Source organism: Gopherus evgoodei, chromosome 4 (genome assembly GCF_007399415.2).
Source record: "Gopherus evgoodei ecotype Sinaloan lineage chromosome 4, rGopEvg1_v1.p, whole genome shotgun sequence".
Lineage (NCBI taxonomy): Eukaryota > Metazoa > Chordata > Testudines > Testudinidae > Gopherus > Gopherus evgoodei.
The window spans coordinates 155,359,427-155,374,266 of NC_044325.1; the positions used below are offsets into that span (position 1 = coordinate 155,359,427).

General features: G+C 57.0%; 1 protein-coding gene across 1 annotated transcript; it reads left to right on the forward strand.

Annotated features, from left to right (window-relative positions):
• Positions 1-639: 639 nt before the first annotated feature.
• On the forward strand, positions 640-14,737 carry MAPK7 (mitogen-activated protein kinase 7). Its single transcript, XM_030562036.1, has 7 exons — positions 640-812; positions 1,883-2,108; positions 2,336-2,501; positions 5,775-6,901; positions 9,111-10,504; positions 10,673-10,800; positions 12,503-14,737. Exons 2-7 carry the CDS (start codon positions 1,895-1,897, stop codon positions 12,654-12,656), a joined length of 3,183 nt encoding a protein of 1,060 aa, XP_030417896.1. The 5' UTR covers positions 640-812; positions 1,883-1,894; the 3' UTR covers positions 12,657-14,737.
• The last annotated feature ends 103 nt before the right edge of the window (positions 14,738-14,840 follow it).

Genomic DNA, 14,840 nt, shown 5'->3' on the forward strand with positions numbered 1-14,840 from the left:
CGCCCCTCCCCCACAGCCGGGGAGAGAACCCAGGCGTCCTGGCTCCCAGCCCCCACTCCCTCCCAGGGCGGTTCTGATGGTCACTGGCCCTTTAATTTTTAGTCATCCATAAAACGTCGCTTGGCCCTTTAAATCCCCCCCCCTTCCACTGTTGCGCTCTGATTTAATAAGGAAGTAATCGCTGATTGGTTAGATTCCTGAATTAGGCGGGACGGAGACAGGATCAATTTTCTCTTTCTGACTGGCAGCTTTGTCCATAGAGCCGTCTCTTGATTGGCCAATTACTGAGAATGGGCGGGACAAAGGGAAGAAAACAGCTCCACTTGCCTCTAAGCGCTCTTCCCATTTCCTGATTGGATAGGAACTGCACGCATACTCCCTGTGATTGGTCAATCTGTGCTAAGAGGCGGGATTTAGAGGACTATAAAGCCGTTGCCATGCGCAAGGAGAGGCCTCACGTTCTTACCTCTCTGATTGGCTTCATTCTCACTGAGCTAACCTCTGATTGGCCGAATCTTTGTGGAGGAGGGAATTGCGTGCGGAAACCGCCTCTCTTGCGCAGGGCCGCGCCCCTCTAAGTCTGATTGGCTGACAGTCACGAGACCCGCCTGCGATTGGCCCATACACTAGAAGGGGGCGGGATTTGGTCCCGCCAAACACCTGCGCGCTTCTGAGGGCACCGCCCCTGCCCGCCAGTCTGATTGGGCGGGTGGGCGAGAGCGGCGACATCCGGGCCCTCGGGGAAAGGCGCAGGGAGCGGCGGACCCGAGAGGGAACCAGCCCGGGGCTGGGAGGGTCCCGGGTGCGAGCCGGTGAGAGACTATGAGGCCCCGCCCCCTAGAACTTTCCCCTGCCCCGCCCCGCCCCGCCCCTTGGGACTCTCCCCTATCCCGCCCCTTGCGGAGACCCCGCCCCCTGGATCTCTCCCCGGCCCCGCCCCCATGGACTCTTCTCTGCCCCGCCCCTTGCGGAGACCCCGCCCCCTGGGGACCATTGGCCCCTCCCCACATAGGAGAGAGGCCACGCCCCATGGGGGCCCTGCCCCAGCCCCGCCCCCTTCAGAGACTCCCTGCCCCCACCCCATAAGGGAGAGAGGCCCCGCCCCCTCCCTGCCCGGCCTGCCCCTTGTCCCGAAGCCCCACCCCTCCCTCACCACAGCTGGTTGAAGCTCCGCCTCCCCTGTGCTCCCCATTTCCAGCCCCCTCCTGCACCTCCCCCTGTGCTGCCCCCTGCCCTGCTCCCCACCGCCCGGACTCCTGGGTTCTCTCCCCTGGAGATACAGGGCGCCTCGTCCCCCCTGCCCTGCTCCCCACTGCCCGGACTCCTGGGTTCTCTCCCCTGGAGATACAGGGCGCCTCGTCCCCCTCCCCTGCTCCCCACCGCCCAGACTCCTGGGTTCTCCCCCTGGAGATACAGGGCGCCTCGTCCCCCTCCCCTGCTCCCCACTGCCCGGACTCCTGGGTTCTCTCCCCTGGAGATACAGGGCGCCTCGTCCCCCTCCCCTGCTCCCCACCCCCCGGACTCCTGGGTTCTCTCCTCTGGAGATACAGGGCGCCTCGTCCCCCTCCCCTGCTCCCCACCCCCCGGACTCCTGGGTTCTCTCCCCTGGAGATACAGGGCGCCTCGTCCCCCTCCCCTGCTCCCCACCCCCCCGGACTCCTGGGTTCTCTCCCCTGGAGATACAGGGCGCCTCGTCCCCCTCCCCTGCTCCCCACTGCCCGGACTCCTGGGTTCTCTCCCCTGGAGATACAGGGTGCCTCGTCTCCCCTCCCCTGCTCCTGCTGGGCCCCCCTGACCCCGGATTCCTGGGTTCTCTCCCAGGGCCGAGGGGGCCCGGGTGCCTCTCCCTGATCCCCCCACTCGGCCTGCCTTCCCTTGGCAGGAGACGGGCGCCATGGCGGAGCCGCGGAAGGAGGAAGAGGAGGAGGCCGAGGAGCGGGGCAAGCAGGAGCCGGGCCACCGGGCCACCGTCGCGGCCAAGAACTTGGCCATCCTCAAGGCCCGCTCCCTGGACGTCACCTTCGAGGTGGGGGACGAGTACGAGGTCATCGAGACCATCGGCACTGGGGCCTACGGCGTGGTCAGCTCTGCCCGCCGCAGATCCACAGGTCAGCTTGGACACCTGGGTCCCATCCCCACTCTTGGGAGGGGCGTGGGCTCTAGTGGGTTGGGGAGGGACTGGAAGCCAGGACTCCTGGGTTCTCTCCTCAGCTCTGGGAGGGGAGTTAGGTCTGGGGGGTCAGAGCAGGGAGCCGGGACTCCTGGGTTCCATACGGGAGGGCTGCGCAGGGGGCGGTGTCTCTGCTCTGACCCTCCCTGCGCCGTCTGCGTCCAGGCCAGCAGGTGGCGATCAAGAAGATCCCCAACGCCTTCGATGTGGTGATGAATGCCAAGCGCACCCTCCGTGAGCTCAAGATCCTCAAACACTTCAAGCACGACAACATCATCGCCATCAAAGACATCCTGAAACCTGCCGTGCCCTATGACGACTTCAAATCTGTGTGAGTGCCCACCCGGACGCCTGGGTCCTATCCCCAGCCTGGGAGGGGAGTGAGGGCTAGTGGTTAGAACTAGGTGGGGTTGGGAGCCAGAAGTATGGGGAATAAGCAGGAAGAACTCAAATGCTAGTAAATAAATACACCTATGACACCGTTGGCATCACAGAGACCTGGTGGGATAATACACATGACTGGGATATTGGTATTGACAGGTACAGCTGGCTCAGGAAGGACCCGTACTGAAAAAGGGAGGCAGTGTTGCCTTATATATTAAAAATGTACACACTTGGACTGAGGTTGAGATGGAAATAGGAGATGGATTTGTTGAACGTCTCTAGGTAATGATAAAATGGGTAAAAACAAGGGTGAGGTCATGGTGGGGGTCTACTACAGACCTTCTAACAGGAAGAAGAGGGAGATGTGGCTTTTTTTAAACAGCTAACAGAACCATCCACATCACAGGACCTGGTGGTGATGGGGGGACTTCAACTATCCAGACATCTGCTGGGAAAATAACACCACAGGGCCCAGATTATCCGACAAGCTCTTGGAATGTATTGGAGACAATTTTTTATTTCAGAAGGTGGAGAAAGCTACTGGGGGGCGGCTGTTCTTGACTTGATTTTGACAAACGAGGAGGAACTGAAAGCGGAAGGCAGCTGGGGGGAAAGTGATCATGGAATGGTAGAGTTCATGATCCTAAGGAATGGTAGGAGGGAAAACAGCAAAATAAAAACAATGGATTTCGAGAAGGCAGACGCTAGCAAACTCAGGGAGTTGGTAAAATCCCAGGGGAAGCAAGTCTAAGGGGAAAAACAACTGAAGACAGTTGGCAGTTTTTCAAAGAGACATTATTAAGGGCACAAGAGCAAACTATCCCCCTGCATAGGGAAGACAGGAACTGTGGCAAGAGCCCACCCTGACTTACCCAGGAGATCTTCAGTGATCTAAAAATCAAAAAAAGAGCCCTACAAAAAGTGGAAACTCGGTCAAATTACAAAGGATGAATATAAACAAATAACACACCTTATGTAGGGACAAAATTAGAAAGGCCAAGGCACAAAACGAGATCAAACTAGCTAGAGACATAAAGCGTAACAAGAAAACATTCTACAAATGCATTAGAGGCAAGAGGAGGACCAAGGAGAGGGTAGGCCTGTTACACAATGAGTGTGTGTGTGGGGGAAATACTAACAGAAAATGTGGGAAATGGCAGAGGAGCATAATGACGTCTTGGTTTCGGTTTTCACCAAGAAGGTTGGTGGCGATTGGATGTCTAACGTGAATGCCAGTGAACATGAGGTAGGATCAGAGGTAAAATAGGAAAAGAAGTTAAAAATTACTTCTACAAATTAGATATCTTCAAATCACCAGGGCCTGATGAAATGCAGCCTACATACTGGAGGAGCTGACTGAGCAGACATCTGAGCCATTAACGATTATCTTTAAGAAGTCATGGAAGATGGGAGAGATTCCAGAAGGCTGGAAAAGGGCAAATCTAGTCCCATTCTATAAACAGGGAAATTAGGACAACCCGGGGAATTACAGACCAGTCAGCGTCACTTCTGTACCCGGAAAGATAATGGAGCAAATAATTAAGCAATCAATTTGCAAACACCTAGAAGATTAAATAAGGTGATATTTGTCAAGAACAAATCATGTCAAACCAACCTGAGAGCTTTCTTTGACAGGGTAACGAGCCTTGTGGGCAGGGGGAATGCTGTAGGTGTGGTATATCTTGGCTTTAGTAAGGCTTTTGATACTGTCTTGCATGACGTTCTCATAAAGAAACTAGGGAAATACAACCTACATAGACCTATTAGTAGGTGGGTGCAAAACTGGTTGGAAAACTGTTCCTAGAGAGTAGATATCAGTGGTTCACTATCATGCTGGAAGGGCATAATGAGTGGGGTCCTGCAGGGATTGGTTTAGGGTCAGGTTCTGTTCAATGTCTTCACCAATGATGTAGATCATGGCATAGAGAGGACACTGATAAAGTTTGTGGATGATACCAAGCTGGGAGGGGTTGCAAGTGCTTTGGAGGATGGGATGAAAGTTCAAAATGCTCTGGACAAACTGGAGAAATGGTCTGAAGTAAACAGGACGAAGTTCAATAAGGAGAAATGCAAAGTGCTCCACTTAGGAAGGAACAATCAGTTGCACACACACAATGGGAAATGGCTGCCTAGGAAGGAGAACTGCAGAAAGGGATCTGGGGGTCATAGTGGACCACAAGCTAAATATGAGTCAACAGCATAAAGCTGTTGCAAAAAAGCAAACATCTTTCTGGGGTGTATTAGCAGGAGTGTTGTAAGCAAGACACAAGAAGTGATTCTTCTGCTCTACTCCGCACTGATTAGGCCTCAGCTGGAGTATTGTGTGCAGCTCTGGGCACCACATTTCAGGAAAGATGTTGAAAAATTGGAGAAAGTCCAGAGAAGAGCAACAAAAATGAGGAAAGGTCTAGAAAACATGAGCTGTGAGGGAAGTTTGAAAATATTGGGTTTGTTTAGTCAGGAAAAGAGAAGACTGAGGGGGGACATGAGAACAGTTTTCGAGTACATAGAAAGTTGTTACAAAGAGGAAGAAGAAGAATTGTTCTTCTTAACCTCTGAGGACAAGACAAGAAGCAATGGGCTTAAACTACAGCAAGGGAGGTTTAGGTTGGACATTAGGAAAAGCTTCCTAACTGTCAGGGTGGTTAAGCACTGGAATAATTTGCCTAGGGAGGTTGTAGAATCTCCATAATTGGGGATTTTTAAGAGCAGGTTGGACAAACACCTGTCAGGGATGGTCTAGATAATACTTACTCCTGCCTTGAGTGCAGGGGACTGGACTAGACAACCTCTCGAAGTCCCTCTCAGTCCTGTGATTGTGTGACTCCTGGGTTCTGTCCCCAGCTCTGGGAAGAGGGTGGAGTTTAGTGGGTAGAGCTAGGTGGGGTTGGTAGCCAGGACACCTGGGTCTTACCCCCCAGCTCTGGGAGGGGAGTGGGGTCTAGTGGTTAGAGCAGGGGGGGCTGGGAGGCAGAACTCCTGGGTTCTCTCCCTGGCTCTGGGAGGGGAGTGGGGTCTAGTGGGTTAGAGCAGGGAGGCCTGGGAGCTCAGGCCGCTGGGTTCTATAGGGAGGGGAGTTTAGTGAGTTAGCAGGGGCGGGGGCTGGGAGCCAGGACTCCTGGCTTCAATAGGGAGGGGAGTTTAGTGAGTTAACAGGGGCAGGGGCTGGGAGCCAGGACTCCTGGGTCCTCTCCCCGCTGACCTCCCCATCCTCCGGCAGGTACGTGGTGCTAGACCTGATGGAGAGCGACCTTCACCAGATCATCCACTCCTCCCAGCCCCTCACGCTGGAACACGTCCGATACTTCCTCTACCAGCTGCTCCGGGGCCTCAAATATATCCACTCGGCCAACGTCATCCACCGGGACCTGAAGCCCAGCAACCTGCTTATCAACGAGAACTGCGAGCTGAAGATCGGCGATTTCGGCATGGCCCGGGGGCTGTGCACCAAGCCCGACGAGTACAAGTACTTCATGACGGAATACGTGGCCACACGGTGGTACCGGGCCCCCGAACTGATGCTCTCCCTCCACGAGTACACTCAGGCCATCGACATGTGGTCTGTTGGCTGCATCTTCGCTGAGATGCTGGGCCGCAAGCAGCTCTTCCCCGGGAAGAATTACATCCACCAGCTGCAGCTGATCATGACGGTGCTGGGCACGCCGTCCGCCAAGGTGATCCACGCCATCGGGGCCAACCGGGTGCGTGCCTACATCCAGAGCCTGCCCTCCCGCCAGCCAGTGCCCTGGGAGAGCCTCTACCAGCAGGCCGACCGCTCGGCCTTGGCGCTGCTGGCCAAGATGCTGCGCTTCGACCCCCGGGAGCGGATCGCCGTGGCCGAGGCCCTCAAACATCCCTTCATGGCCAAGTACCACGACCCGGACGATGAGCCTGACTGCGTGCCTGCCTTCGACTTCGACTTCGACAAGCAAGTGCTCACCAAGGAGCGCATCAAGGAGGCCATCGTGGCTGAGATCCGCGACTTCCACGCCCGCCGCGAAGGGATCCGCCGGCAGATCAGTTTCAAGCCCGCCCTCCGGCCTGCCGCTGTCACCGCCCCGCCCACTGCAGCTGCCCCCTTGCGCTGCCAGGACGTGGACATGCCCAGTGCGGGCTCCACCGGGGGAGACTACGCCATGGAGTCGCCAGCCCCCGGGGAAGTCCCATACCCTCCGGAGACCATCGACCTGACCTCGCCTGGGGCTCCCCCGCAGCCCGAGGGGCCGGCCGAGGTGAAGGCGGAGCCGGAGGCGGTGCCACCCAAGAGGGAGGGGGCCATCTCAGACGACACCAAGGCGGCGCTCAAGGCCGCGCTGCTGAAGTCGGCTCTGCGCAATAAGAACAAAGGTGAAAGGCTGGGATGTCTGGGTTCTCTCCTCCTCTCTGGGAGGGAGTGGTGTCTAGTGGTTAGAGCAGGGGGGGCTGGGAGCCAGGACTCCTGGGTTGTCTCCTCCTCTCTGGGGGGGGGGGAGTGGAGTCTAGTGGTTAGAGAGGGGGGGGCTGGGAGCCAGGACTCCTGGGTTGTCTCCTCCTCTCTGGGAGGTGAGTGGGGTCTAGTGGTTAGAGCAGGGGACTGGGAGCCAGAACTCCTGGGTTCTATTTCCGATTTTCATAGAATCGGAGTTGTGTGGGACCGAAAGGCACCTCAGTAGGTCAACTAGTCCCGTCCCCTGCACTCATGGCAGGACTAAGCATTACCTAGACCAGGGGTGGTCAGCCTGAGACTGAGAAGGAGCCAGAATTGACCAATGTACATTGCCAAAGAGCCACAGTAACAGGTCAGCAGCCCCCCATTCAGTGCCCCCATTCGCTCCCAGCGCCTCCCACATATTAACTTCTGAAGAGCCGCACGCGGCTCTGGAGCCCCAAGTTGGCCACCCCTGGTCTAGACCCTCCCTGAGAGGGGTTTGTCCAACCTGCTCTTAAAAATCCCCAGTGCTGGAGATTCCACAACCTCCCTAGGCAATTTATTCTAGTGCTTCACCACCCTAACAGGTCCAGCCTTTCCTGATGTCCAACCTAAACCGCCCTTGCTGCAGTTTAAGCCCATTGCTTCTTGTCCTGTCCTCGGAGGTTAACGAGAACAATTTTTCATCCTCCTCCTTGTAACAACCTTGAAAACTGTCTGTCCCCTCTCAGTCTTCTCTTCTGCAGACTCATCAAACCCAGGTTTTTCAATCTTCCCTCACAGCTCTTGGTTTCCAGACCCTGAATCATTTTTGTTGCTCTTCTTTGTCCACATCCTTCCTGAAATGTGGCACCCAGAACCGGACTCAATACTCCAGCTGATTCTGTATCAGTGTGGAGTAAAGCGGAAGAATCACTTCTGGTGTCTTGCTTACAACGCTCCAGCTAATACAGCCCAGAAGGATGTTTGCTTTTTTTGCAAGAACCTTACACTGTTGACTCATATTTAGCTTGTGATCCACTCTGACCCCCAGATCCCTTTCTGCAGTTCTCCTTCCTAGGCAGCCATTTTCCATTGTGTGTGTGCAACTGATTGTTCCTGCCTAAGTGGAGCACTTTGCATTTGTCCTTAATGAATTTCATCCTATTGACTTCAGACCATTTCTCCAGTTTGTCCATTTTGAATTTTCTTCCTATCCTCCAGAGCACTTGCAACCCCTCCCAGCTTGGTATCGTCCACAGACTTTATCAGTGTATCTCTGTGCCATTAGCTAAATTGTTGATGAAGATACTGAACAGAACCGGACCCCGCACCAATCCCTGCAGGACCCCGCTCGTTATGCCCTTCCAGCATGACTGTGAACCACTCATAACGAGTCTCTGGGAACAGTTTTCAACCAGTTTTGCACCCACCCTGTAGTAGCTCTATCAAGGCTGCATTTCCCTAGTTTGTTTATGAGGGGGTCGTGTGAGACAGGGTTTAGTGTAATCTTGCTTGTTTCTTTCTGTCTCTGCCTTGCCTTGGATAGCGGGGGCTGCGGGTTGGGAGTGAGGGGCACCGGCAGAGTTGGGGGGGCAGGGCTGGGCTGGCAGGGGCTGTGGGTCAGGAGTGAGGGGCACCGGCAGAGCTGTGGGGGCCCAGGGCTGGGCTGGCAGGGGCTGCAGGTCGGGAGTGAGGGGCACCGGCAGGGCTGGGGGGGCAGGGCTGGGCTGGCAGGGGCTGCGGGTCGGGAGTGAGGGGCACCGGCAGAGCTGGGGGGGGCAGGGCTGGGCTGGCAGGGGCTGCGGGTCGGGAGTGAGGGGCACCGGCAGAGCTGCGAGGTGGACCTAGGGCTGGGCTAGCAGGGGCTGCGGGTTGGGAGTGAGGGGCACCGGCAGAGCTGGGGGGGCAGGGCTGGGGGAGTGGGGGCTGCGGGTCGGGAGTGAGGGGCACCGGCAGGGCTGGGGGGGCAGGGCTGGGCTGGCAGGGGCTGCGGGTCGGGAGTGAGGGGCACCGGCAGAGCTGGGGGGGGGGCGGGGCTGGGCTGGGCTGGCAGGGGCTGCGGGTCGGGAGTGAGGGGCACCGGCAGAGCTGCGAGGCGGACCTAGGGCTGGGCTAGCAGGGGCGGCGGGTTGGGAATGAGCTGACTCCTCTCTGCTTTGTTGCCAGACACCCAGTGCTCTATGCCGGAGGCCCCGGACGTGCGGAAGCCGGTGACGGCCCAGGAGCGGCAGCGGGAGCGGGAGGAGAAGCGGAAGCGGCGCCAGGAGCGGGCCAAGGAGCGGGAGAAGAAGCAGAAGGAGAAGGAGCGGAAGGAGCTGCGGCGCGGGGACGTGCTGGGTGGGCTAGTGCTGAGCGAAAATGACCGCAGCCTGCTGGAGCGATGGACCAAGATGATTGACCGGAACCACCAGAAACCAGCTCACAATGGGCCCATAGACCAGGTTCTGGCTGTGCCTGCTGGGCCCGTTCCACCGGGAGCCACCGGCCACCTCCCAGCTACACCCGCTAGTCACATTCCATCGGGAGCCACTGGTCAACTCCCAGCCACACCTGCTGGTCCCGTTCCGTTGGGAGCCACTGGCCACCTTCCAGCCACGCCTGCTGGCCATGTAACACTGGGAGCTGCTGGCCAACTCCCAGCCACCCCTGCTGACCACCTTCGACCAGGAGCCACTGGCCACCTTCCAGCCACCCCTGCTGGCCACCTTCAACCAGGAACCGCTGGCCACCTCCCAGCCACCCCTGCCGGCCACCTTCCACCAGGAGCCACTGGCCACCTCCCAGCCACCCCTGCTGGCCACCTTCAACCAGGAGCCGCTGGCCACCTCCCAGCCACCCCTGCTGGCCACCTTCAACCAGGAGCCACTGGCCACCTCCCAGCCACCCCTGCTGGCCACCTTCAACCAGGAGCCGCTAGCCACCTCCCAACCACTCCTGCTGGCCACGTTCCATCGGGTGCCGTTGGCCACCTCCCAGCCACGAGTTTCCCCGAGAAGGCGCCAGCCGGTGGTGGCCCCAAACTCACCGTACTGCCGATAGTGACAGATCCAGCCCACGGCTCGGTCCCCAACATGGTCCAGTACTTCCCGGCCCCGCCCGGCTCCTTCCCTCCGGTTCTGGTGGCCCCCACAGCTTGCCACAAAGCTTTGGCTAAACCCGAGTGCCTTCTGAGTGTCAAATATGCCCCAGGTCAGATCTTCCAGGCCCCCTTTGGCCTGGCGGGGATCAGCGCATGGCCCGGTGTCCAGTGCCCAGAGAACTGGGCTGTGGCCGGGAGGCCGGCATCTGGGGAAGTCCCGACAATGCCTAGCGGGGCACCGCCGCAAGAGGGGCCATCAGTCCGCGCCGTGGGCAGCCTTGTGACACCAGGCAGGGAGGGTGTGGGGTTAGATCCGGCCGCTTTCCTGCAGGAGATGGGGAAGAGGGCACCAGACCCAGCAGTGGGAGGAGTCAAAGGGCCCTGCCAGCACCCGATCGCCACAGCCGCGTCGCCAGAAACCGCACCCACCACGGAGTCGCCTGACATCACCATGGTCACCCACCAGCTTTCCAAGTCGCAGGTAATGGGTTCTTTCCCCTCTAGGGGGCACCAGCACCGAGCCGGCGAGGTGGGCCTGGGTGGGGCGTCCCCATCTCTGTGGGGGGAGCAGCCGGTCGGGCAGGATCCTGCCCGGGTGGCGATGGGCCCTGGGGGGTGCCACACTCACCGTGTCTCACTGCCATCGCAGGTGGAGGATCTCCTGCCGCCAGTCTTCTCGGTGACACCCAAGGGCAGCGGCGCAGGCTACGGCGTGGGCTTTGACCTGGAGGAGTTCCTGAATCAGTCCTTCGACATGGTGGGGGAGAACAGGGACAGGTGAGAGCTCGCACAGCAGGGACAGCTCCCCACTGCTCTAACCACTAGACACCACTGCCCTCCCAGGGCCGGGGAGAGAACCCAGGAGTCCTGGCTCCCAGCCCCTCCCCTGTGCTGATCCACTAGGTCCACTCATGAGGATTCTTCAGACTCTTCAAGCTTTCTATAGGTCAGGCTCCCTGGTCAGACTACATCTCCCATGGTGCACCATGGCTCTGAGATGGGCTCCCTCATCAGACTGCGTCTCCCACAGTGCACCCTGATTCTCCTCCTCTAGGGGAGGCAGTGCACTATGGGAATCCCTGGCCATTGTGCATCATGGGAGATGTAGTCTGGCTGGGGAGTCCTACCCATGGCAAGAAGATATGATGTGTTACCCGCACACTCTTGGGTACCCACCCTTTCCCAGTCCCTAGGGCGCTGGGAAGAAGACACCTACCCCTATCCAGTTCCTGTCCAGACCCAGTTCCTAGGGCTCAGGAGAGGGAGGGCGCTCAGGGCTGGGGCACAGGATTGGGTTGCAGGGAGGTGTGGCGCTGGGGTGGGGCCAGGCCTGAGGGGTTCGGGGTGTGGGAGGGGGCTCAGGGCTGGGGCAGAGGGTTGGAGTGGCGGGGAGCTGCAGGCTCTGGAGTGGGGCCAGGGATGAGGGGTTTGGGGCACAGGAGGGGGCTCGGCTGTGCAGAAGGTTGGGGTACATGGGGTGTGGGGCTGGGGTGGGGCCAGGCATGAGAGGTTCAGGGCACAGGAGGGGGCTCAGGGCTGTGCAGAGGGTTGGGGTGTGTGGGGGGGATGTGGGTTCTAGGGTGGGGCTGGGGATGAGGGGCTTGGGGTGCAGGAGGGGGCTCAGGGCTGGGGCAGAGGGTTGGGGTGCCGGTGTGTGTGTGTGGGCTCTGGGGTGGGGCCGGGGATGAGGGGTTCAGGGTGCAGGAGGGGGCTCAGGGCTGGGGCAGAGGGTTGGGGTGCAGGGGGGGTGTGGGCTTTGGGGTGGGGCTGGGGATGAGGGGTTCGGGGTGCAGGAGGGGGCTCAGGGCTGGGGCAGCGGGTTGGGGTGCAGGGGGTGCGGACTCTGAGGTGGGGCTGGGGATGAGGGGTTTGGGGTGCAGGAGGGGGCTCAGGGCTGGGGAAGAGGGTTGGGGTGCAGGGGGGGTGTGGGCTCTGGGGTGGGGCTGGAGATGAAGGGTTCGGGGTGCAGGAGGGGGCTCAGGGCTGGGACAACGGGTTGGGGTGCAGGGGGTGCAGACTCTGGGGTGGGGCTGGGGATGAGGGGTTTGGGGTGCAGGCTGCCCTGGGACTGTGGTGGGGAGAGAGGACTCCCCGCCGCGGCCCTGCACACCCCTCCCCTCTCTCCTCTCCAGCACAGGCCCATGCGGCCGCGCGGCTCGGAGGGAACTGACCCGCCACCCGAGTCGATTTGCCCCCTGCCAGATGAGTTCTGTAACTGACGAACCACTGGAAGAACCAGAGGGAGATCAGGCCTCAGCCCTTACAGATGCTCAGCCAGAAGGGAGGTCCTGGGGCATCATGGGAAATGTAGTCAGGCTAAGGCCCCGGAACTACAACATCCATGAAGCTCTGCAGCAACTTTGGTTCACGGGTTCAAATCCTTCCCCGGGTCTCACTGGAAGAGGGCTTGGGGTTCTTATCTGGCCTGGCCTGACGTCCGTCCGTCTGATCTCTCTCTTTGTCTTCTTCCTCCCTCCAGCCAGGGCGATTCAGCCCCTCTCTCGGCCTCCCTGCTGGCTGACTGGCTCGAGGTCCATCGGATGAACCCCGCCGATATGGAGTCCCTCCAGCAGGAGCTGCAGCTAGGTTCTCCCATGATCCTCTCCGACATTCCCGACCTCCAGGACGCCTGAGGCTGAGATCCCAGCTCCCTTGTGCCTCCCCTCCCCATGGGGGGGGGAGGGTGGGGCCGGGACCAACCCCCTTCTTCCCCTCCCCCGGGGTCAGGACCGGCTATGCATCAGGGTCTCGATGGGGCAAGCAACAAGTAGACACTTCCCCCTTCCAATTGCCTGGGTCCATTGCTGGATTTGCCTGCTGTCCTGTCAGATCTCATGTTAGGCAGGGTCAGGAGGGCTCCACGCATGGCTGGGAGAGCTTGACCTAGTGGACACTGTGCTGTGGGGCAGGGGCTTATGGGGCGCCGTCCCCTGGGAGTCAGTGCTGGTCCTGACGTCCCAGAGCACCACTAGGGGGCACTGCAGTGCAGCATGGGTGTGTTTTGATTTCCTTCCTGATCCCTCTGAATTGCCCTGGAGCATGAGCGTGGGTCACACCCATTTGACTCTTACTAAGCCGAGCTGCCTAGGGAATCCCCGCCCTCGCTGGAATGGGCCAGCGCTGCTGAGGCCTCGGTTTGATCCCCGCCCACGCTGCAGTGTCGAGGATTTAGCCTGGGCTTGATCCCGTGGGACGTGAATCATCATCCTGCTGTGTCAGCCTAGCTGTCTCCTGTCATTTCCCTTCTCCTCATTCCTACCTCCATCTCCCTCCTCTAACTCTGATTTCTCATCCCGTCCCCTAACAGCCACCTTGCTCCCCCACCGATCCTGATCCTTCCAGCCATTTAAACACCTAACTCCGACCAGGATCTTTAGGAGCACAGATCTTGCCGGAAGTCAGTAGGGTTTAGGATCCTAATGGCTTGGATCGCTGTGGGATTCAGGAGCCTAAATCTTGTAAGCCATTTTGATGGTATCTCTTCTTGCGTCAATCTAATCCCCACCCCCTTCAGTGGAGACGGAGAACAGCTGATCGCTGTCCTCTTGTAACAGCTCTGAACATCTTTGAAAACTGTTTTCCGGTCCCCCCTCCGTGTTCTTTTCTCTAGACTAACCGTGCCGGTTTTTTAACCTTTCCCCATAGGTCAGGTTTCTAAACCTTTGGTCATTTTTGTTTCTCCCCTCTGGACTCTGTCTAATTTGTCCACATCTTTCCTAACATGGGGCATCCAGCACTGGACACACTGCTCCAGCTGAAATCTCACCAGGGCCGAGCAGAGGGGAGAATCGCCTCCCATGTCTTACATATGACACTCCCGTTAATGACAGGAGCCTTTTTCGCCACTTTCATTTAGAGTGACATTTTCAAGTGCAAACCCCACAAATTCGGTGTAACCGAAACCTTTCAGAAAGTTGGCTTTGGTTTTGCTGAATTGTTTTGATTGGAAAACCAGCCAAAAAACTCCAAGGGGGGAAAAAAATACATCTTAGAGCTGAAATGTTTTTGTTTTTTTAATTCCAAATTTAATATAATTAAAAAAAAATTAAAACTAGAAAGCCACAGAAACCTTTTGTTTTGACACTTTCGGAGTTGAGTTTTCTCTTTGAAGCGGCTGTTTGTTCAGAAATTACCTGTGAAAAGGTAAAAAAAAAAAAAAAAAGTTTGACTGAAAACAGATGTTTTTTCTTTTTGATTTGCCAAACGTTTTTAAAAATTGCGTTTTCTGTTTGACCCAAAATGATTTTTTCTTTTCTTTCAAAAAAACCAAAAACTCCAATATTTGTCCAACTGTAATTCCACCAGTTTACTCTGGTCCCCACTCTGTGTTGAATCTAATCTCCAATCCCCTCTTTACTTTCCTAATATAATCCCCATTCTCATTGTTTTAACCTGTCCAATCTAATCCCCACTCTGTCTCATGTAAAACGTATTCTCCTTTTAATCTACTAAATTTAACCCCCAATATAATCTCTTCCCCTTTTTACCTGCATAATCTAATCTCATTCTCAAATTTAATCCATAAAAGATGCTCAGAACTTTTTTTTATTAAAACAATTGGTTTCCATTTAAAAAAAGCCATTTTGACAACACCGATTTCCTCCCCCAAATGGTATCATTTCAACTCACTGTTGTTTGCAGAAATAGAATGTTTTATTTGAAAATGTCACAGGTTTCAATATTTTGTTTGGGAACGACCTTTCATTTTGATATTTATTTTATACCAAACAAAAACAAAAAAAATCCTCATGTTTTGAATGAACCAAAATGAAACATTTTGACCCAAACTGAACTTTTTTTGCTTGCAAAAAAATCTT

What these genes read in the sequence shown, in the direction of transcription:
- MAPK7 (XM_030562036.1), top strand. Translation starts at nt 1,895, where the DNA reads ATGGCGGAGCCGCGGAAGGAGGAAGAGGAGGAGGCCGAGGAGCGGGGC. An exon ending in TGCCCGCCGCAGATCCACAG is followed by an intron (nt 2,109 to 2,335) that starts GTCAGCTTGGAC and finishes GTCTGCGTCCAG; the next exon opens with GCCAGCAGGTGGCGATCAAG. An exon ending in TCTGCGCAATAAGAACAAAG is followed by an intron (nt 6,902 to 9,110) that starts GTGAAAGGCTGG and finishes CTTTGTTGCCAG; the next exon opens with ACACCCAGTGCTCTATGCCG.